The sequence below is a fragment of the Miscanthus floridulus genome, chromosome 16 (assembly GCF_019320115.1).
Source record: "Miscanthus floridulus cultivar M001 chromosome 16, ASM1932011v1, whole genome shotgun sequence".
Taxonomy (NCBI): domain Eukaryota; kingdom Viridiplantae; phylum Streptophyta; class Magnoliopsida; order Poales; family Poaceae; genus Miscanthus; species Miscanthus floridulus.
This window is the reverse complement of record NC_089595.1, coordinates 24,007,666-24,031,332: the sequence shown is the minus strand read 5'-3', so window position 1 is coordinate 24,031,332 and position 23,667 is coordinate 24,007,666. Positions and strand designations below refer to the sequence as shown.

Below are 23,667 nucleotides of genomic sequence, written 5' to 3'. Positions count from 1 at the left end.
CATTGTGTATACGGATACAACAGTAAACGAATCTAGGCTTTTCAGTGAGTTTTCAAATAGACTTGTAGCCCTTTCAGTGACTGCAACAGTACCTGTAGCCCTTTCAGTGACTGCAACAACACAAGTAGTCTTTTCAGTGATACAAACAGTACCACTATAGTCTTAGGATAGTTAACGAAGTACAGGGCACAAGACCATCTGAAATAAAATCATAGTGCATTACAACATAATAAAAAAAGTCCAGGGAATAAGTTCATCTGAAATAAAAGCAGAGTGCATTACAACATAGTAAAAAAGTCCAGGGCTACACGACATCGCTCGTAAATGAACCAAATACCTACTGAGTGCAACGAGGCCACTTTCCCTTCCTCTCGGCATCGGGATTCTCCTCCATCGCTGCCTTCGCTCGGCGCACACGCTCAAGCTTCTTCTCCCTCTCCGCCCTGTACGCAGCAACACGCCTCCTTTCCTCCTCTTCCTTATGCTCCTTTTCTATAGCCTCCAGTCTGCGTCTCTGCTCAAACCTCTCCTTAACCTCCGCATCCCACTCCTTCAGGCCTTCTAGACGCTGCTTGTCCGACTCCTTGATCTCAGTGCCAATCCACTGCTCAAAGTCACACAGTGGTGGAACGGTCTGCAAGAAAAACAAATTGTTACAAAACAAATAAATAAGCAATACTTAATATCACAAGAAAATTAATTAACACAATAAAAATTCCTCACAAACGATGCACGGCGCTGTTGCTTTGTAGGTTTCCATGCATAATTGGGACACATCCAGTACCTCTGTCTATATGTTTCCTCATCTTCAGAGATGTCTACCTTGCAAGGATCACCACAAAAGCACATTGGTCGAGGAACACCTTCAGGGAGAGGCTTTAGGTCGTAGGGATTTGCCATCTGACGACCATAGCTACAATTGAAAGAATTTAGTCATATTAACGGAGAACCAAACCTAAACCTAGGGTTTTCTATTTGTTGCATAGATAATGAATAAACATTGGGATTACCTTGGAATACGAGCTTTACCACGCCTTGGCATCCTAACATTACGTAGAAAAAAAATCAATCCAAAGTACCTTGCAACGAATGTAAAGGTACTAACACTACATCACCATACCTCCCAAATAAGCTTTTCATTACAAACCCTAAACAAATTTGAATCCCAACAAACATAAAATTTAACTCAATGATTATAAATCATAACATATACAACAACAACAACACCAACAACCATACATTTGGGTCATTCAATCATTTGAACCACCATACATTGTACGAATGACATGAACATGAACCAAACCTATAATGCCAAGTTCAAAAACAAACGAATCTAAATGAATGAATTGAAAGAGGGGAAAGAGGAGTACCTTGGCAAAACGCCTTGATCATAACAAATTGAAATGTAATGACCAACAAATAAATAAAATACATAGTAACCCTAATGACCAACAAATAACTAACCCTAATGACACCTACAATAAACAAATAACCCTAATGACCAAAATAACTAGAAACCAAACTAACCTAACATGTTCATCACATAAAACAGTTAAACAACAATGCACTCAATGATCCTAAGCCATACATTTTGCAAATGCAAACACAAATATACCAAATCACCAAACAACCATGATTCCAAATGATTAGAGACAATATAAGCACATCTACGCGGATAGAATGGAGGAGGGGAGGGACCATTACCTCGAGGAAGCTTCGGGAGACAAGATCCGGGCACCGGGGGTCGATTTTGGAGGTTAGAGTTTCGTGGGGGCCGTGGGGGATTTGGGAGCCGTGGGGGAATGGAGGAGGGGAGGGAAGAAGAAGAAGGGGGCCTCGGCTTAAAGGGTCTAGACCTCGGCGTTGAGTCGGGTCACGCCGAGGTCTGGAGTCTCGGCGTTAAGTGACCCAACGCCGAGCTGCTGGGCCACCGTGCTTTGTTGGGCCGCCTGGGCCGCGCTCCGGATGGGGCCAGAGCTCGGCGCTCGGTCCGACCGCGCCGAGGTTGGGTACTTGGCGACGGCTGACACGACGCCGACGTCTCGGACCCACGCGCCAACGTGTCGACGACGACCCCGGTCTTCCGTGACGTGGCAGTACCTCGGCGTCGAGTGACACGACGCCGAGCCTCATATCTCGGCGTCATGTGCTAAGACGCCTAAAAATGGTCTATTTTCAGAAAATGTTTTGGCGTTGGTATTTTTCTAAAAATTATTTTCAAAAGAGACCCAAATACGAAAATTTCACGTGTGGTGAAGTTATCCGCGTTAGATTTTGAACGCCAGCGTTCCACCTCTCGGGTGGTGGTGGTTGATTGCTGACGCGTGTGTGCTTTGGTGCGGTACTGCTTCCAGGGCGGCAGCCGGCACAGCAGCATGCAGCTGGCACGGCCGCACCCGCACAAGCAGACGGCGAGTGAAGTCTGGCCTGGCCGTCCGGGCGGGCGCTGCGTCGTCCGCGTCCGTGGACCAAGAATAGATGCTGCTGCTTAGCAGCGAAGGAAGCAGCAGGCCGCGCGTCGGCAGCATGCAGCCGCCCACCGCGTTGCCTTGCCGTCGCGGGACGTCGTCGTATCGGACGCGGCATCCATGGATCAACCGTCCACGCCCTGGAACGGACGGACGCCACTTGTCCGCGGCGGCGCCTCGTCGGGAGGTCGGGACCGCTCGCACCGCACGTGCCACCGCCCACCATGAGACGTGTCCTCTTCGCGTTGCGTGTTCGACTGTTGGGGATTAGGATCTTCATAAGTCGGCTGATGCTGTTTTGTTGCCTGAGAAAAACACTGTATCATTGCTGATAAGCATGGTTGATCAAACGAACCTAGCTGTCAGTGGCTCTTCCTCGTCCGTCCGTCCGTCCGTCCGTCCGTCCGTCGGTCTATAAAGTGAACTCCCCGCAGCAGGGCAAGCCAAAGGAAATCAGCAATCCGATCCATCCAAGCCAACAGGCAAGGCAGAGAAAAGGCACTGCACAGCACAGCACAGGAGAGAAGAGTACTGCATCCGTCCATCGAGATCACCGCCGAGCAGCAGATCGAGAAGAAAGCAGCAGGCAGCCATGTCGGAGGGGACGGCCAGCTGCGTGGACATCCTGATCGCCATCATCCTTCCCCCGCTGGGGGTGTTCCTCAAGTTCGGGTGCAGGCACGAGTTCTGGCTCTGCCTCCTCCTCACCTTCCTCGGCTACCTCCCCGGCATCATCTACGCCGTCTACGCCATCACCAAGTAGCTTAGTTATTGGCTTAGCTACTACTGCTGTTCCTTGCTTGCTCAGCTCGCCGATATGTATGTTGTTATGTATGGATGCCGATTCCAACACCTGCTATAGTCGTAGCTAGGTAGCACAAGCTGCTCTGTTCTTGTATGATTCTATCTATCTGTTAATAAATGCCGTGCCGACTTGTGTGTGATCGTCGATGAATCGAACAAACAGTTATCAAGCTGCTACTAGTATATATATTCATGGGTATGTCCTGATTGTCTCAAGTTACTGCTGTCTGTAAGTTCAGAGATTGATTCCTTCACTACTACACCTCCTCTCTGTTGATTCATCACAAGTTTATTCGATTTATAATTTTATATATAAATAATAAATTCTGTTGATTCATGCACGATTCAACCACCGACCGACACAGGGCCCGGCCAAACACCCTGCATTCGAGTTTGATAATGATAGCGCCGGGTCAGAGCCGGAGCCGGGGCGTCGCAGTCGCAGTGCCTTCAAATTGACCCCAGGGGCGCGCAGGCAGGCGGCAGGCGGGGTGACAGCGCAGCACCAGCGAGCGCCCCCAAGTTGTCATCCCACGTCTTCGGTCAGAATCAACGTGTATGATTTCTGTTTTCGGGCCTTGTTTGGGATATTTAACACATGCATAGAGTATTAAATATAGACTAAAAAATAATTAATTGCATAGATTACGATAAATTTACGAGACAAAATTTTTAAGCCTAATTAGTCCACGAATTGACAATGTGGTGCTACAGTAATACATGTGCTAATAACGGATTAATTAGACTTAATAAATTCGTACCGCGGATTACTAAGTAATTTATTTTATTATTACTATCTGAACACTTCCACGTGACACCCCTAAACTTTAGCCCCTGCATTAAGGCCTCAGCCGTCGTCTTCTCTCGCTGTTCTGGCACTCTTGACTAGCAGCAGCGCCCGTCTTTCTGTCCTCTCTAGGCCTTGTTAGATGTAGTCGGATTCATATTAATCTACTTGTATTGAGATGTAATTTAGTTTAAGTTCCACTGTAATCCACCTAAAACACGTGGATTGATGTCCGATAACATCCCAGCAATGCCTTACACACTCTAGACTAGAGTGCTAGTAGCGCACCCATCTCCTGAAGGCCCACTTGACGCGTCACCACCCACCAGCCTGTGCAGCTCTGGATGGCGGGCCGGGCCAACCCAGGCCAGGCCACATCGTCTTACCCCCTTCATGCGTTCCTCTGCGACAGGATCCATGGATCTGCGTCTTAGGCTCCATGGCTGGAGAGCCTAAATTCCTAATCATCTCTCCTGCTCCAATTTTTTTTTACCTTACCCTTGATTGTGCCCACTTTTATATTACCGTTTATTTGCCTATCTCCTCAGCCTGCCTTCCTTCCTCCCTCCATGTAGGTGAGAAAACTGATGACATGTTTATCGTAAGGCGATGTGTTTGGCTGGTGGGATAAAGGGGTCGTGGTGTTCTGTTGGAGGAACATGAGGAGTTAGACATATAATACGCCTTGTTTGGTTTCGTGCCTAGGCAGATTTGCTTGCTTGCAGCTATCCTAGGACGTCGACTTTGGTTGCCTATCTCAGAGGTAAGCTGCTTGGCAGGTTTCAAATCAAACATGCCCAGGTATATGATAACCCAATTGCTTTGTAGTGTAACTCATGCTTGGTCCGTGATAATCCAATTGCTTTGTAGTGTAATTCTGTAGGTATATTCGCTTTGAGCCCCGACAACCAAAAACCAACTTGACCTGAACATGAATTATCGATCGGTCTATTTTGGGTTTGGTTCTGAGTTTATTTTCATTCGTGGTATGGGTTAGTGTTCGTGGTTGGCCTCTAAAATCCGAATAGACCGAATAACCTAAATACACCTCCAGCAACTAGTGGGTGATCATATAATGTGTTCATGCTTGTATTTATTGCTCTTAATTTAAGGTGTAAACTTTCAAACTATAGCAAAATTGGCATCGTTATAGCGTAGATGTTTGGTGAGACCAAAGAAGAAAAGATTGTGGAAAGAAATGACTACGTACATAACTTATTTATATATTTGGAGAGTATTAGAAAAAATATACTGAATAGCCTAAATTTGTATATTTGAAAATTATCAAAAAAGAGTTATTTGGTTAATTCAGTGGGAAAATAGACTGAACCTAATTATTTCAGTTTTGATAATCTGATGCTTCGAGATAGTGGTGGATCCAGAAATAAGATAAGAGGGGGGCTAAATAGTTGAAGATTTTTTTTTTTTTGAAACTAAATAGTTGAAGATTGGTTGACTCTGCTTGGGCCTATGGAATACTGGTGCCGGGGGAGGTTGAACGCGTGCTTGGACTTTGGGCTAGAGACTGAACAGGCGCTCTTGACATTTTGGAGCTGTGGCCTGGGCTGCAGCCCCGAAGCCCAGGTGCAGATCCACCGTTGCTCTGAGGTCACTCTCGTCGACCTGTGGCTGTGGTGGCTAGCTAAATCGCAGAAGTTATCACGCGCACCATCGTGCAGAGCGCGGATGGCGCGACATGGGCCGGCCCACCTCTCCCACGCAACCCCGCTCTCCCTCTCCCACGCGGCCATGAGCCCACGCCGGAGATGACGACGACATGGCTAGGGTGATTTTTTTTAATTCTAACACTTTCTGCAAACTATTTTTAAATCTAACATTGTTTATTTTTTTTTAAATCTAACACTTGGCCGCGCCTATTTCCCTGACGCGGCGAAACGTCTGTTGTGGGGGTACGACCCCAGATACCCACGGCAGACCACATGGGCTACGCCCCTAGGGGCGGCCCATCCCACAAGACGAAACCTTATGTGGCACGGCTTTGCGAGGCGCCTCCCACAAGACACCGGAAAGATATCATGAAGATACTACGAGATCTGTTAGGATACGTATGATCTCAAGATTCATGTAATCTATTATTACTTTCCGGTTATCTCTCAGATCTAACCGACTTGTAACCCTGCCCCCCGGACTATATAAGGCGGACAAAGACCACCTCTAAACTCACGCAATATCATACGATAGCTAATATAAACCAACAGACCACATGAGTAGGGTATTATGTCATACTGATGGCCTGAACCTGTCTAACTCGTGTGTCTCTGTTGCTTTCTTGTTCTTGATTACACGCCTCTCTGCCGATCAATCTATCTTCGTGGGATACCCCTCGGAGGACTGCCGACGATATTCTGTCGACAGTTGGCATGCCAGGTAGGGGTGTGTGTGTTGTTTCCTTGTCGAACAAGATGATTTTTTTCGCAGGCTCTTCATCCCTCCCGCAGCCCGGCCAGATCTTCATGGTCGGATCCATCTCGTGGGTCATCAACGCTGACGGAGTCAGAGAGCTCATCGAGCCGGTGCAGATCGATTCTGTGCCGATCACCTCAACACCTGCGACTGCAAATCCGATCTCGAAACTGCCTCCGAGGTTGCCTTCTTCAACAACTCGCCGCCCGCTTCGTCGCTACCAGAGGAGGCAGATCAACAACGACGATCTGATCACATCCATCGATCAGGTTAGTCTAAAGCTCGTCGATTGCCTCTCCATCGCCGAATCGGCTCTGGACACTCTGGTTCAGTGCCGACCACCCTTCGATCCGGATCTATCGGAGGCAGCTTGGGAGACTCCAAGGGTTACGGCCCTACCCTTCAGGTTCGCCAATGCCGCCGCCGCTTACCAAGATGCCCTAAGGGGCAGATTCACCGACCAGGTTGGAGATGTCCATCCTCCCACCGACCAGATCACCGATCAGCCTCCACCGGCCGTCAACATGCTGCACGTCGGCCGACGCCCCGGAGCATCCCTCCAAACCATCCTAGAGGAGAATCCAGACTCTGAGTCACAGGGCTCTATGGAGACCGCCGCCGAAACCACCACCGAGCTACTTCCTCTCCCTTCTTTCCACGGCGGCGCAATCTTCAACGTCAGCATCGACAGCACCCTCGGAACGGTGAATCCGAGGAATGTGCCACCCGCGAGAATCAGAACGTCAACCGTGCGTAGCACTGAGCAAATGAGATTGCTCTTACGATGGCCAAGCAGCAACTTGACTCGCAAGGAAGGCCACACCAACGCAACCTCAACGATGAGTTTGTCCATGTTGATGGCCACGACATCTACAAGACCCCAAGCACCAATCTCATAGTGGCCGCCAACGAGCTCGCTCGGCTCCCGCAGACACCTAAGGTCGTCAAGGTCACCGCCATGCTTAAAACAGCATACTATCAGGTCAATGAGATCCGCTAGGATCAGAGACCTTCATACTCCACAACCTTGATTCGCCGATCAGCCACGACAAGATTCGATCGCTACCCAAGTCGCTTCACAGACCAGCACCACGACGACAGGTAACCCCCTAGGGCAGAGCTAGGGGCAACCGCATCGAACATCACTGCCAACATGACCAAGAGGTCGACCAGGATGTTCGAGTGCACTTCAACAATCTTTGAGATGCATGACGACATATCAATGAACGCCGCTTCAATCTCCGTGAAGAAGAAGTACATCGCCGCCAAGAGTACGAGCAAGAGTATGGTAACCTAGACTCAGCTCTCAAGCCGCTCAACACTGGCAACGCTGCAGACGATGGCGCCACCAACCCTGAAGGGCCCCCAGCATTCACGAGGGCGCTCCAAACACTTTAGTGGCCCCATGGTTTTAAAATCACTGGGGTCGAGCCCTACGAAGGAAGGATGAACCCAATACAGTGGCTATAGGCTTATGCCACTACTGTCCGCACCGCCAGAGGAGACACCAGTGTTATGGCAAACTATCTTCTCGTCATGCTCACGCCAACCACCATGAACTGGTTCACATGCCTTGCCCTGGACTCCATTGGATCCTGGGAAGAGCTGAAAAAGTCTTCACTGACAATTATATGGCTACGTGTACTCGGCCGGGTACCAAGCATGATCTCAACCGCATCAACCAGAAGCCATCCAAGCTCCTCCGTAGCTACATCAGATGCTTTTCCAAGATGATGAATTCTATTCCCAACATCACAGAAGTGGAGGTCATCACCGTCTTCATCAGAGGACTCCATCACCATGAGCTTCACTCTAAGTTCAACCGCAAGCTGCCCATAGGGATTGCCGAGATGATCACTACCACCAACCAGTACGCCGATGCTGAGGAAGCTGAGGTGTGCTTCAACGAGGATGCGAGCACTCATCGCCCAACACTCCACTAGGACGACCACCCTGACGACCGACACCACAACGATCGCCGCTACGACGACCGCAGTTACCATCGTGACAGTAGCCATGATCGGCCAGAAGGACCCAAGTCTAGTCAAAATCGTCGCCGCCGGCCAGATCACATCGTCGCCGCTGTTAATGAACCTCACGCCAAGCGTAACTACGACGAGCAATACAAGAAGATCCTCGATGGCCCATGTCCTCTCCACAAGAATGCTAGACATAAAATGAAGGACTACCTCAGCTTAGCTAAGGAGTTCTAGGACAAAAAGCTAGATGATGACACCAACGACAGAGCTAGAGGCTGTCGACCACCTAGGGGCAATAACAATGCCTTCTAGGACCACAATAAGGTGGTCGCCACCATCTTTGGGGGCCTCGCCTCCGCTGAGAATAGAAGAGAACAGAAGCTCATTGCCCGGTGGGTGCTCGCCATCACTACGGAAGACATTGCCACCAACCCTAGCTATCGCCCATGGTCCGAGGTCTCCATCACCTTCAGTAGGGCCGACCAGTGGGTGAACATCCCCTACATAGGGCGTTTCCCCCTCGTTCTCGACGTAACCGTCCAGAAAGTGCTTTTTAGAAAAGTGCTCATTGATGGTGGGAGCGCTCTGAATCTCCTCTTCACCGGGGCCCTAAACTAGTTGGGCCTCGGTATAACAGATCTCACACCCTTAGACTCCTTCTGGGGTGTGGTACTTGGCAGGGCATCAAAATCTCTTAGAGAGATCACCCTACAAGTACAGTTTAGCATGACAAGCAACTACCGTGTCGAGCACATCAACTTCTACGTCGCCGACTTCAACACCGCCTACCACGCCATACTTGGTCGGCCAACTCTAGCCAAGTTCATGGCTGTACCGCACTACGCTTATCTGGTGCTAAAGATGCCTTCGCCTATAGGAGTCCTGACCTTACAGACCAACCTCTCTATCGCCTACATCTATGAGATAGAGAGTCTCGCTCTTGCCGAAGCCATCGACCTCTCCATCCAGATGCCTAGTGTGGTCACCGACGCCAAGACGGTGCCCGTCGATGACCTGGAGATCCCATCGCTGGAGCCTCCTCGCGCCTCCACCAAGTCTAAGGAAACCAAGAAGGTCGGCCTTGGCCTCGATGACCCCTCCAAGACTGTGAAGATTGGGGCTCACCTTGACCCCAAATAGAAAAGCGCGCTCGTCTCCTTTCTACGTGCCAACGCTGACGTGTTTGCTTGGAAACCTGTAGACATGCCGGGGGTACCACGAGAGAAGATCGAGCACTCCTTGAATGTCTCATCGACCGCCAAATCGATCAAGCAGAAACTCTGCCGATTCATGCCAGACAAGAAGGAGGCTATTAGGGTAGAAATAAAATGGCTCATAGCTACCGGATTCATAAAAGAAGTGTATCATCCTGAGTAGTTAGCAAACCCTGTTCTCTTTCAAAAAAGAATAAAGAATGGAGAATATGTGTTGATTACACTAATCTTAACAAACACTGCCCTAAAGACCCCTTCGGTCTACCTCGGATAGATGAGGTTGTACACTCCACCACCTGCTACGAACTACTCTCCTTCCTCAATTGTTACTTCGGCTATCACCAGATCACCATCAAGGAAGAAGACCAGATCAAGACATCGTTCATCACGCCCTTCGGTGTGTACTGCTGCAGCACCATGTCCTTCGGACTCAAGAATGCTAGGGTGACTTATCAAAGGGCTATCTAGATGTGCCTCGATCAACAGATTGGCTGCAACGTCGAAGCTTGCATCGACGATGTGGTTGTCAAGTCTAAGACCACCGATGATCTTATCGCTGACCTCGAAGAAATGTTCGCCAACCTAAAAAGGTACGGATGAAAGTTGAACCCTTCAAAGTGCTTCTTTGGAGATCCATCCGGTATACTCCTAGGCTACATCGTCAGCGCACGTGGCATCGAACCCAACCCCGACAAGGTCTCTGCCATCACCAATATGAAATGGCCAACATGCGTCAAGGATATACAGAAGCTTATAGGCTACATGGCTGCTTTAAGCCGCTTCATATCGTGCCTCGACAAAAAAAGGGATACCGTTCCCAAACTCCTCAAGGCCTCCGAGTGCTTTTCCTAGTCAGAGGAGGCAGACACAACTTTCGAGTAGCTCAAGTTGTTCTTAACAAAGCCTCTGATCATGATGGCGCCACAGCCAGACGAAACTCTCCTGATCTACATCGCCGCTACTTCTCGCGTCAGCAGCACAACCATTATGGTTGAACGCGAGGAGGTCGGGCATGCCTATAAGGTGCAACATCCGGTATACTTCATCAGCGAGGTTCCTAACAAGCCCAAGACTCGTTATCCTCAGGTCCAAAAGCTGCTATACGCCATTCTGATTATGTCGCGCAAGCTCTACCACTACTTCGAGTATTACAAGATCGCCGTGGTCACCGAGTTCCCTTTGGGGGACATTCTCCACAACAAAGAGGCCAACGACCACATCATCAAGTGGGCTGTCGAGCTCGGCACTTACTCCTTCGAATTTAGAAGCAGGGCTACCATTAAGTCTCAAGCGCTTGCTGATTTCGTCGCTGAGTGGACCGAGATTCAAGAGCCCATCGCCACTACTTGCCCCGAGCACTAGGTGATGTACTTTGGTAGCGGTCTCAACATCAACAGTGCTGGTGTGGGCATTCTGTTCATCACGCCGACCAAGGATAAGCTCTGGTATGTTCTCTGAATACATTTTCTAGCCTCCAACAACGCCGCTGAATATATGTCTCCACGAACTCCGTATAGATGTTGAGCTCGGCGTTAAATGCATCATGGTATATGGGGACTCCACGCTGGTCATCAACCCACTCAACAAAGACTGGTCCTGCTCTAGTGAGAAGATGGATGCATATTGTGTCAAAATCAGGAAGCTTGAAGGAAAGTTCTACAATATCGAGTACCACCATGTGGTACGTGATCAAAATCAGCTCGCCGATCACCTATCCAAGTTAAGCTCCTCTTGAGCCATGATTCCATCGGGGATTTTTGTTCAAGATCTTTTGGCGTCATCCATTAAAGAAGATAAGGAAATTTAGGACGTTCCCCCCGCCGAGCAGCTGGTACTTATGGTACCTTCTCCGGTTGCTAATTGGAGGGAATAATTCATCAAGTACCTCACTGGCGCCGAAGTACCCACCGATAAGACTAAAACCGAATGCCTAATCCGTCGAAGCAAGCATTATATGCTGGTGGACGACAACTTGATGAGAAAAAGTGTCAAGGAAGGGATACTGCAGAAATACATCACCCAAGAAGAGGGAGTGAAGCTACTTCTCAAAATTCACTCTGGTTCCTGCGACAACCACGCGACCTCGAGAAACCTGGTCGGCAAAGCTTTCTAAGCTGGTTTTACTGGCCCACGGCCATCTCCGATGTAGAAGACCTCGTTCGATGTTGTGAATGATGCCATTTTTCACCAAGCAAATACACGTGCCGGCACAAGAGCTGTAGACCATCCCTGCTTCCTGGCCTTTCGCATGCTGGGGATTGGATATGATTGGGCCTTTCAAGCCAACACCAGGTGGCTTCCGGTACATATATGTCGCCATTGACAAGTTCTCCAAGTGGATTGAGTATAAACCACTCGTCTCGGCTACTACAAAGAAAGCAGTCGAGCTCTTCAAATATATCATCCATAGATTCGGTCTCCCGAACAGCATTATCACCGACCTCGGCACTATGTTTACTGGCCATCACTTTTGGGACTTCTATGAAGACTGATGCATCTCCGTGAAATACGTCTCTATTGCCCATCCTAGAGCTAATGGTCAGGTCAAATGGGCGAATGGCATGATCCTTGATGCCCTCAAAAAGGGGCTATATCAGAAAGAAGAAAAGCATCCGGGCAGATGGCTCAAAAAGCTACCAGCTATGGTTTGGGGAGTGCGTACTCAAGCTAGTCATAGCAGCGGTGTGTCTCCATATTTCTTAGTATACGGCTCAGAAGCCATACTACCAATGGATATTGTCTTCCGAGCACATAGGGTGGAAAATTATGATGAAGAGCAAGCCACAACTGTTCGGACAGAGGGCGTCGATAGGGTCAAGGAAGAACGCCTAATCACCTGCGTCCGCATAGCCAAATATCTAGAAGGCTTGCGGAGGTACTACAACCGCAACATCAAAGGTCGTTCATTTGCTGTCGGCAACCTCGTTCTCCGTAGAAAACAAAAAACCGAAGGGATGCACAAGCTCTCCTCCCCCTGGGAAGGGCCTTACGTCGTCAAAGAGGTTACCCGACTAGGGTCTTATCGCCTATGTGACTTAGACTAAATCGATGTCCCCAACTCATGGCACATCGAGCACCTTAGACGTATCTATCCTTGAAACGCTCTAGATATGTATTCTCCGCTCCATGATGAATAAAGTTTTTATCGCCATAATTTATCTCCATTATTTCTCCATTATGGTTTAATCTACACTTACGGTCACCGAGCTCTAAGCTACTCCATAACGAACTCCAATACGAAATCACCATAGCTGCGCCGACCACTTTTCTCCAAAACTCCAACGTTTTCGCCGTACAAGTTTCTCCAAATCGTAGACCATGTCTCTCCAAATCTCCAACGTTTTTGCCGAACAAGTTTCTCCAAATCTTCGACCATGTTTCTCCAAATCTCCAACATTTTCACCGAACAAGTTTCTCCAAATCACCGACCACGTTTCTCCAAATCTCCAACGTATTTCGTTGAATAGGTTTCTCTAAATCATTAACCACATTTCTCCATATCTCCAAAATGTTTCATCGACCACCGAGCAGCACACGTTCTGCTCTACGCTCTACGGAGAAAACCCAGTCTCCGATCTCTCCCTACACGTGATATGGGCTCCGTGCTCTGCATTATGGGTGGTCGGCTATGGTTTCTTGGTCACGCCTGTTCCTCCTACACGTGCACGGGCTCCGCGCTCAATGTTATGGACTATGGGCTAGCCAAGGCTGATAGCTCACTAAAGAACTAACTGCTCGGACGCCACTTATACTATGTTTATCTCCAAGTTATTTCATCAACCGCCGAGCAGCACACGTTTTGCTCTACGCTCTATGGAGAAGACCTCGTCTTCAATCTCTCCCTGCACGTGCTACGGGCTCCACGCTCTGCGTTATGGGTGGTCGGCTATGTTTCCTTGGTGACGCCTGTTCCTCCTACACATGCACGGGCTCCGTGCTCGATGTTAAGGCCCATTCAGTAACAAACTAATTGCTCGGACGCTACTTATACTATGTATAATTGCGTTAGGATTATTACTACAATGATTTTTCACCACAAATACCAGCAAACTTCATAAACATGCACTTTATAATATTTATGCATAATGATTCTTCACCACAGATAATTCGGCCTGAACCTGTCTAACTCGTGTGTCTCTGTTGCCTTCTTGTTGTCGATTACACGCCTCTCTGTCGATCAATCTACCTTTGTGGGATACCCCTCGGAGGACTGCCAATGATATTCTATCGGCACCTGTGCCACACCATGCATAGTGGTACGGCGAGAGGGATGATGTGGCGACGACTGGGACACTGACTATTGACATGATAGGTCTATCGCGCCACCGATCTGAACGCAGCACTAACATGCCACGGCGCATGATGTGGCCAGCCGCTGTTTATTTTCAAAAAGAAGTGTCGGGACAGACAGTGCCAACGGCCTGTCAGCTATAGTGACAATCTTGGAAGTGGCGCGTCAAGAGCAGCATTGAGATGAGATAGTTGGAGGCGGGCAGGCAGGCAAACAGACATCCAAAAAGGCAAAGTGGCCTTGTTTAGTTCCAAAAAGTTTTCCCAAAAAGTGCTACAGTATCCATCACATCAAATCTTGCGATACGTGAATGTAGTTTTGAGCCTAATTGCACAGTTTGGTTGAAAATCGCGAGACGAACGTTTTGAGCCTAATTAGTCCATGATTGAATACTAATTACCAAATAAAAACAAAAAGTGTTACAGTAGCCAAATTCCCAAATTTCACCCAACTAAACACGCACATAAAAAAGATGAGACAGGTAGAGCTCCCCGATCGAGGAACACTGACATGCTTTGCTTGCACTATAAAACCAGGGCCCATGACTGATGATGCACCATGCTCCATGCGCCACTTCAATCCATTTGTTTTTGTGTGATTTTTACCATGTAATTGCTATGAATAGTGACATGAGCTCCTGTGATCATGCCATTCACTACTAAAAAAGGGCTTCTATTCCCGGCTGCCAACCCCCTTTATTCCCGGTTACGTAGCCGGGAATAGGAGTTCGGGAATAAAGAGTTAGTAGCCAGGAATAGAAGTGGACCTTTAGTCCCGGTTGGTGATACCAGCCGGGACTAAAAAGGTAGCCACACCAGTGCCTGGGCTGGCCCCTTTATTCCCGGTTGGTATTACCAACCGGGACTAAAGGGTCTTTTTTTTCTTTTCCTGCTTATTTCAATTGATGATTCTTTTTTTGTTTTAATTTGGTTTTCGAATACGCATTATTTGCTACAAAGTAATATACATATACGCGCACATACTATAAAGTTTTCGCACGATCAATGCACGCAAGCAACATAAGTAAAAGTAAACTAAAACATGATATTACATTTCATCGTCACCTGTAAAGTTTGCATTAATTGTACATTTCATCATCACATGTTCTTTGGATCAATATGAAATTTGGCTTTCATCATCACATATTTGGGTCATAGTAAAACTCGCCGCCAGGAGTTAAGACCTGATCATTCAGAAATCCACCTATTGTCTCTTGGATTGCTTTGAGATGGTGTGTGTCCAGGGTTTTTTCCTTCAACCAACGAGTCTTTAATTTGAGATATGAGATAAAGAAAAAGTATATTAGTATATATATATGTATCAAGAATGATGATAAATAAATTATATCTATCACGAATATATATATATATAAATATATGTATGAAGAATATATATATATATATGTGTACACTTACCCTTTTTTGCTCTAGACTAGTTCTTTTTGAGCACACTCTCATGAACTCGCAAACATAGTATCCACAGAGATTGGTCCCCTGGGGCTGCAGCAGAACCCACTTTATGAGAAAAAGATTCGTCATCATCCGAGCATAGGGAAATTGAACTAAGGTAGGTATATAGTACTTTGTATAGCACTACTTTCAGTGGCACTTTGCGTTTCATATGGTGTTCCTGACAGACCTTTTCCCAACAACTACCAAATAACATAAAAAATATTTGGACCATTAATTTGCATGCAGAGAGACTGGAATAGTTTTGCTAGTGAGACTGTAATTACCTCTGAATAATATCTATCATCTCTTGGAACTCTTTTTGCTCTTTTCTCATCGAGTCCTAGATGCCTAGAAGACCTTTCTCCAGATCGAGTTCCATCAATATCCAGTGTTCACTGCCATGTCCATTAACACTCATTAATTAGCTAATAGGTACAATGAACATATATATATGGATACACGATCGTCGACATTATGAACACTTACCTGAAGTTGTAGGGGAAGAGTATACATTTCTTGTCACGTTGCTTCTCTAAGAACATCTTGATATTGGCCTCCATTTTTGCTTTCCATGTTGGTTGGGGTTTAGGTTTTTTAATACGATATGTGGATCAATGAAACCAATATCAGTACACCCTCTCTTTTTGCACTCTCCCATCTCAAACCTGCATCATATATATAGAGTGAGGATAATAAACACAGACATGTACGTACACAGAGACTTATTATTAATTAGTAGAAAGAATCACTTACAGACAATAGCAGCTGATGAGAGTCTTGTCGAGAGAGTTCCGATGGACTAGTTGGTGTAATTCAGCAAACTCAATGTACATAACGTCATCGCCACGGAACCAATGGTCGTCTTTGATTCTGACAGAAATATAGAATTCTTTCTGGTGACACACATCGAGGTACAAGGTGTTTAGCTTGAACAATTGTGTACCCAGTTCATTGATGGTCTTAGGATTCCATAGACTCATGCCATGCTCATATTTCTACCATTCATCCGCTACCGGCACACTTTCGAAGAGGAAATCGCCAAGGTCGATACCTCTCATAGCATAAAAGTTTGCAACTTCCTCCATATCCACTTCTTTATCAGCAGGTATTTCCATCATATCTAGCATATCTATATTTGAACCATATTCATTAGCAATAACTAGAGGAGGGACTGATTGCAATTCTTATTCTCTGAGTTGTGCAACACTTTTCCCTGCTTTAGCAGCTTTTTTGATTATCTTGCTAAGAGTGTGGTCAAAGTCTGATGGTGGCGAGGGCTTACGAGCTTGCCGTCTCTTTTTCTGCTTAGCTTCCACCATCCGCCTTAGTTTAGCTAGAGGTAGGTGGAAGTGCTTCTGCTCCTTCTGCTTCCTCTTCCCTGTGCCTAAGAAGAATGCTTCGACGGTTTTTTTAACCACATCATCTAACTCCTCTTTACTCATTTCACCAGGCAATTTCTGTGGAATTGGCCTTGGTTTCACGAGGGCCTTCTTGGTCGTCTTCGCCGGTGGGGTAGATGGCTTATTTGTTTGCAGCCGTCTTCCCTGGTTCATGGGAGGAGGTGGGGGAACAGGCATTGGAGACCTTTGAGGCGGCATTGGGGAACGCCTTGGAGGCGGTGGTGGCGGCGGTGGAGACCGCCTTGGAGATGGTGGGGATGTAGCCGTGTCTTCTACCCCATTGTAACTGCCGCCTGGAGCACTATGCTGGTCTAGTGATTGTACTATTGGACTTAGGTTGGCGGAGGCCCTGCTGTGTGCGTACAGAAGACAATGAGTCAATTGTTATTTAAGAGGCAATATAAAATTAATAAAAAATTGTTTCGTTCACTTTCATCCGTACCTATTGTGCGGCAACGGCTTCCCGGGAATATTGATGTAGCGCTTGCGTCATGCAATGAATGACTTCTCTGCTTCTCCCACGGTCTTCTCCCCATCACCTCCATGAATGTCAAGAGGCACATCGCTAAAACCTTCAATAGCTTTATCCACCGAGACGGTAGCATATCCAGCTGGTACTACTGCCCCATGGATTCTTGGTGTCTTGGTACGGTCGATAGGGTTTACAACACCAATAGCCACCTTCACTATGCCATTATCTTTTGGAATGTGTAGCTCACATGATGTAAAAGGTTCAGTGACATCATCCATAGGGAAGCGCAGCTCTGCATCTTTTATGGCATCAGGCAGCTCCGTAGAAGCACAACTGCTTCTCAACTGATCAGGGGGGCTAATGTTGATTCCCGAAGCTGTTGTAATCCCGTGGGCACTCAATTGTATTTGCACTTGCCTTGCGACTTCCTCTTGCATTTTCGCTTGCATTTCTTTTTCTCGCCTTTGTGATTCAAGCACCGCTTCCCATGACTCAATAACATATTGCTGCAAGATACGGATCCTCTTTACCTCCTCATCCTTCTGTCTCTGGCGGCTTCTGTATGAATCAATCCATTCAGGGAAACCTTGCACCCATAGAACAGCCCCTTTGCCTCTAGTTCATCCACAATGCTTAGCAGTCCCAATGGAATATGTCAGTTCATCTTTCTCTTTGTTGGGCCAGAATAGTCCACTATCTCTAGCTTTTAGAATTTGAATCAACCTTTCTGTTGCTCTTTCGAGTTTTGTGCCATGGACGAGCTTCCTGGTGACTAGGTCCAATCCTCCCCCATGACCTAAAAACCAACGCTTTGTGCATTCAGGCCATGGTGCTGATTCAGGTACGACCCCCTTGGCAATAAGGTCTGCTTCCATTTTTTGCCACTTGGGAACGGAAGTCGCGTAGCCACCTGATCCCATGTTATGGTGGTATTGCTTTTGTTTAGAATTCTCTTGATTCCTTCTCGCCCATTCTGCACCCTCTTCTGATGTCTTATACTATACAAATTCCTCCTAGTAGGGCCTTGCCTTCGTGATTGGGCCCTTATCATTCCAATTTGGAGTCTTGTTCTTCTTGACGTATGATTTGTACAGCTTCTTCCAAGATTGGAATTGGGTGGCCATCTTCTTCATTGTCCAGTGCCTAACTCGCTCCGTCAACCTTTTATGGGTGATGTCTTCATGATAATTATCTGTTTGGAGCGTGAAATGTGTAAGAACATCTTGCCAAATCAGCTCCTTGTCCTTATTAGAGACATAACTAATATGAGGAGCATTGTTATTTTTTTTCATTCATGGGCATCAATCGGGAGCTTGTCCCTTACAAGGTACCCACAGTGGTACACGAATTTTTGTGCATATTGTCCTAGTGGTTCGCCTGTAGCCACGTTGAATTCTGAGATGATGTAGCGGCCTTCCAATGGCTTTTTGGCCCCTCGAACATTCTTTGTGTTCCCCATCATCGTCGTCGATCCAGATGGCTATGTACACATAGAAATACAAAAAGTATTATAAAACAAAGGTCGATCCAGTGGGCTACATGTATGCATAATAAATAAATGAGAGCTAGATATTGAGAAATATATACCTTGCCGGAATTATCTTCATGAACAACTTCCTCAACAATATGATCGAGATTCAAGTATTGACTCCCGTCGTCTTCCTGCTGGTCATTATCAACATCGGCACAATGTTCAGCGCTGGCGTTGATAATTCCATCTTTTCTGCCTCTAGGTCATCATCTCTCGGGTCGGCCATAGAGAGCCTAAACAATTATAAAACAATAATTATGCAATTAGGGTTTCATAGACATTTCATACACATTTTAGGGCAGTGGTGCCTGCGCGGGGCGGCCGACCAGCGTCGGTGGCCGGGGAGGGTTTAGGGTGGTTTAGGGTTTAGGGTTTAGGGTATAGGCCACATGGTATCAGAATATAACACAATTGATTTTTTTCCTAAGAAAAAATTATACATGTACACATTAATTGATATATATATATATATACACACATTAATTTCATACATATATACATTAATTGATATATATATATACACATTTCATACATATATAATTTCATACATATATACATTAATACACATTTCATCAATATAATTCATAAATATAATAAATATAATATATATATATATATACCGGCGGTTTAGAATTAATGGAGTGTTGGCGACGGGCGGTGGTGGACAGCGGTGCTGGATCGAGGCATGGGGGTCCTGGCCGGGTGCGGTGTCGTCGGGGCTACTCCAGCGAGGTGTGGGTGGGCGTCGGGATGCCCTCCGGTGAGGAAGAAGGCACGGCGTCGGGTCGGGGTGGCCCAAGAAAGCGAAATCGGCGGCGGCGTGGCGCGCGCGCGGCGTCGGGGGCAACCAGGGGCTCCTCCTTGAGGGGTGCGGCATCAGGGCTACTCCGGCGAGGTGGGCGGGTGTCGGGGTGCCCTCCTATGAGGAAGGCGGCGTCGAGGGTGGCCGGGAAGGCAAAATCGACGGCGGCGTGGTGCGCACGCGGCGTTAGGGGCGGCCAGGGGCTCCTCGGTGAGGGGCGCGGCGTCGGGGCTACTCCGGCGAGGTGGGCAAGCTTCGGGGTGCCCTCCGGTGAGGAAGGCGACGTCGGGGGTGGCCGGAAAGGTGAATCAGCGACGGCGGAGCTCTAGGGACACGCTGAAGATGAAGACGATCGATGAGGAGGATGAGAGAAGGGAGGCGGTAGTATATAGGAGAGGGACCTTTAGTCATGACTCTATCCACCGCCTGGGACTAAAGCACCTTTAGTCCCAGCTCCTGCCACCAGCCGGGACTAAAGGGGGACCTTTAGTCCCGGCTGTTGGAAGGAGCCGGGACTAAAGGATTTTTTGGCGGGCCGCCAAATGTAGCCCACCTTTAGTCCCAGCTGGTGGCAGGAGCCGAGACTAAAGGTGGGCTACATTTTCATTCCCTGCCAACTTTTAAGCAGATCAGTTTATTTTATATATGTTTTGTATTTAAATGTTTAAGTCTTATTATTTACGCAGTAAATTCAATACTAGACATAAATTTTTTTAGAAAAAGTAATAAACTTTATTTTCATTTACTACACACAAAAAAAATATGTGACCTAAACTATTGTGTTTTTTATTATAAATGTTGAACATAATGCAACTAATACTCACTATTTTCGTTAATGCAAAAATATAGACTTTAATTGAAATTATTAAATTTATTGGTTTTCGACAGAAAATTAGTTTTCACGTAATTGTAACATAAATCTTTAGGTTCTTCATTAATCATTGTATAATTAATCGGTGAGTTCGGACGGAAATTCAATTAAAGTTAAAAAAGTACCAAACCACCTCAGAAAAATCTTAAACTTGGTGGTGGCTACACACATGGCATTTATAGTCTTGAGAAAAAGTTTGAGACCAATCCAGCACTGAAAAGCAAATAGACTTCAGAGTCCCATAGAACCTAGGTGTATAGATAGGGTTCGATGAAAGATTCTATATACCTCTGTGAAGCACGTCGACTCCGCCTATGTCAAAATGGCTTGAAATTTTTTTGGCAGTCATTTACACCCAAAATATGGCCCCACACAAGATCTTAGATTTTTCTGATAATTATTTTTATTATTACATTTTTCTTTGTGCCGCGTGAGACGAAATACAGTGAATTACATATTGAAAATAATATAATTTTGCATCAATCTACACAAATATTTGTCTCCTAGGGCACAATAGACCATTTGGCAAAGTTTGGCACCATTCCGGATCATTTAGGGGATGGACCCAGTTCAATGTATAATTAATTGGTGAATTCGTGTGAAAATTCAATTAAAGTGAAAAAAGTATCAAACCACCTCAGAAAAATCTCAAACTTGGTGGTGGCTACACATAAGGTATTTGAAGTCTTGAGAAAAAGTTTCAGCCCAATCCGACACTAGAAAGCACATGGATCTCAGAATCCCAGAGAACCTAGGTGTATAGATAGGGTTCGACAAAAGGTTCTATATACCTCTGTGAAGCACGTCGACTCCGCCTATGCCAAAATGGCTTAAAATATTTTTGACAGTCATTTACACCCAAAATATGGCCCCACACAAGATCTTAGGTTTTTCTGATAATTATTTTTATTATTACATTTTTCTTTGTGCCGCGTGAGACGAAATACGGAGAATTACATATTCAAAACAATATAATTTTGCATCAACCTCCACAAATATTTGTCTCCTAGGGCACAAGAGACCATTTGGCAAAGTTTGGCACCATTCTGGATCTTTTCGGGGGTGGACTCAGTTCAACGTATAATTAATCGGCGAAGTCGCGTGGAAATTTAATTAAAGTGAAAAAATTACCAAACCAATTCAGAAAAATCTTGAACTTGGTGGTGGCTTCACACTGGGCATTTGAAACCCTGATAAAAATTATGAGATCAATCAGGCACTAGAAAGCACTTGGACCAGAAAATTCAAAATATAGTTAACAAAAGAATATAATCAATTAAAGGGTCTTTTCTCTTATTAAATAAATGTTTGGGTGCTTTCTTGTTGAGAAAGTGACTTAGTTCAGATGGCTAGCTAGTGTGCTGCGGTTTGGACCTTGGCTATGAGGTCGTGGGTTCAATGCCTGGCTGCCCTATTTTTTTTGTCCAGCGTGACTATATTATTTTATCAAGACAGATTTTATCCCGGTTATAGCCCAGAGCTAGGACTAAAGGTCATCCTTTAGTCCCAGCTGGAGCCTCAAGCCAGGAGTAAAGATTTATTCTTGGTTGGAGGGTCCAGCCGGGACTAAAGGTTATTCCTTTAGTCCTGACTCTAGGCTATAACTGGGACTAATTATTGTCTGCCGTCGCCACACACTTGGGACAGGAACTTTGTATCCTTGTTTGAGGATACAACCGGGACTAATAGTCCCTTTAGTCCCCGAACACAAAAATATCGGGACTAAAAGCAAAAATAGAGACGAGGTGAAAGGTCTGTTTTTTTAGTAGTGATTGCCATGGCAAGGCAAGCAGGGGCGCGCACGCATGCACACACAGTGAGAGATTGTGTGAGCTTTTAGCTTGGCACATTCAGTTCAGTCTGTTCGCTGGTTGGTTTCTAGGCTGATTTGGACTGACTGATGTTGATTTGTTGTGAGAGAAAAACACTGTTGTCTGGCTGATAAGTCTTGGCTGAAACTAACAAGCGAACATGCTGTTGACCTCTCCCTGTCTCAAGATCCATCATGGCCCATTCATTCATTTTGTTGTTACACTTGCTGGTTGCTTGCTTGCATGGGAGAAGCTATCACTTTGAGCCTTCCTTCCATGTTCTGGGTATTGACTGAAAACAATGGCTAATGACATCTTATAGTGTACAGTTAGTTTATGTACTATTATTATATAGATTACTTGAAGTAGGAGGTATGTATGTTGTATCGTGTACTCAAGTACTACTAGCTATGCATGCATCATCTGCGAGTACTGACAAACACTAACAAAGCCTGAATCTACATCTCACCCGAGCCATGTCAATCTTTACAGGATTGGAGATGCCAAATAAAGACTAGTAGCAAGTGTTCTTGTGGCGGATTTGGTTCTTTTTTTGTTTTTTTTTTCTGCTACTACTACTACGTACTACTCATTGCAAGCGTATACTCCCTCCGTCCCTAAATATCTATTGTTTTCGCTTCTCAAGAAATAACTTTGACTAAATATATATTAAAAATATTAATATTTATGATACATAATTAGTATCATTGAATAGATATTTAAATCTAGTTTTTTAATAAATTTATTTAGAGACAGAAATGTTACCCATATTTTCTATAAATCGAGTCAAAGTTATCGACACGCAGATCATACACAAAGTGATATGACATACATACCACTATGTCTAGTCTAGTACTGGAGGCAGCAGCACACATCAGCCTGTTTATTTGGTCGTATTTGGCTTATAAGCCATAGATTATCAGCCAACAAATAATATTTTTCTCTCACACCAAACCAGTCAACAGTATTTTCAGCCATGACTTATCAGCTAAATAAATCCAAACAAACAGGGATGATTGCCCTCAGCTGACAATTGAGGAAGAAAATGCCTGCAGGAATGCTTGGGCGGCTATGAGGCTCATGATCGAAAAGAAAAGCACAAAATAAATGAGATACTGCCATGCATGCTTGCTTGCTGTGGATACCTGTCAACCTTAGGGTGTGTTTAGTTCGTGAAATAAAAATTTTGGATGTCACATCACATGTTTCGGGAGATATCGGAAGGGATTTTCGTATACTAATAAAAAAATTAATTACATAGCTCGCCTGAAAACTGCGAGACGAATTTATTAAGTCTAATTAATCCATCATTAGCGCATGTTGGTTACGGTAGCATTTATGGCTAATCATGGCCTAATTAGG

At 45.9% G+C, this 23,667-nt stretch overlaps 1 protein-coding gene across 1 annotated transcript; it reads right to left on the bottom strand.

Moving 5' to 3' along the window:
• Positions 1 to 225: 225 nt before the first annotated feature.
• LOC136511556 (uncharacterized) lies at positions 226 to 1,059 on the bottom strand. Its single transcript, XM_066505601.1, has 3 exons — positions 1,011 to 1,059; positions 724 to 913; positions 226 to 634 (listed from the first exon to the last, which is right to left on the bottom strand). The coding sequence occupies exons 1-3, from the start codon at positions 1,040 to 1,042 to the stop codon at positions 338 to 340; spliced, it is 519 nt and encodes a 172-aa protein (XP_066361698.1). The 5' UTR covers positions 1,043 to 1,059; the 3' UTR covers positions 226 to 337.
• Between the last annotated feature and the right edge of the window lie 22,608 nt (positions 1,060 to 23,667).

What these genes read in the sequence shown, in the direction of transcription:
- LOC136511556 (XM_066505601.1), bottom strand. Translation starts at nt 1,042, where the DNA reads ATGCCAAGGCGTGGTAAAGCTCGTATTCCAAG. An exon ending in GGTAAAGCTCGTATTCCAAG is followed by an intron (nt 914 to 1,010) that starts GTAATCCCAATG and finishes TTTCAATTGTAG; the next exon opens with CTATGGTCGTCAGATGGCAA. An exon ending in AACAGCGCCGTGCATCGTTT is followed by an intron (nt 635 to 723) that starts GTGAGGAATTTT and finishes TTTTTCTTGCAG; the next exon opens with ACCGTTCCACCACTGTGTGA.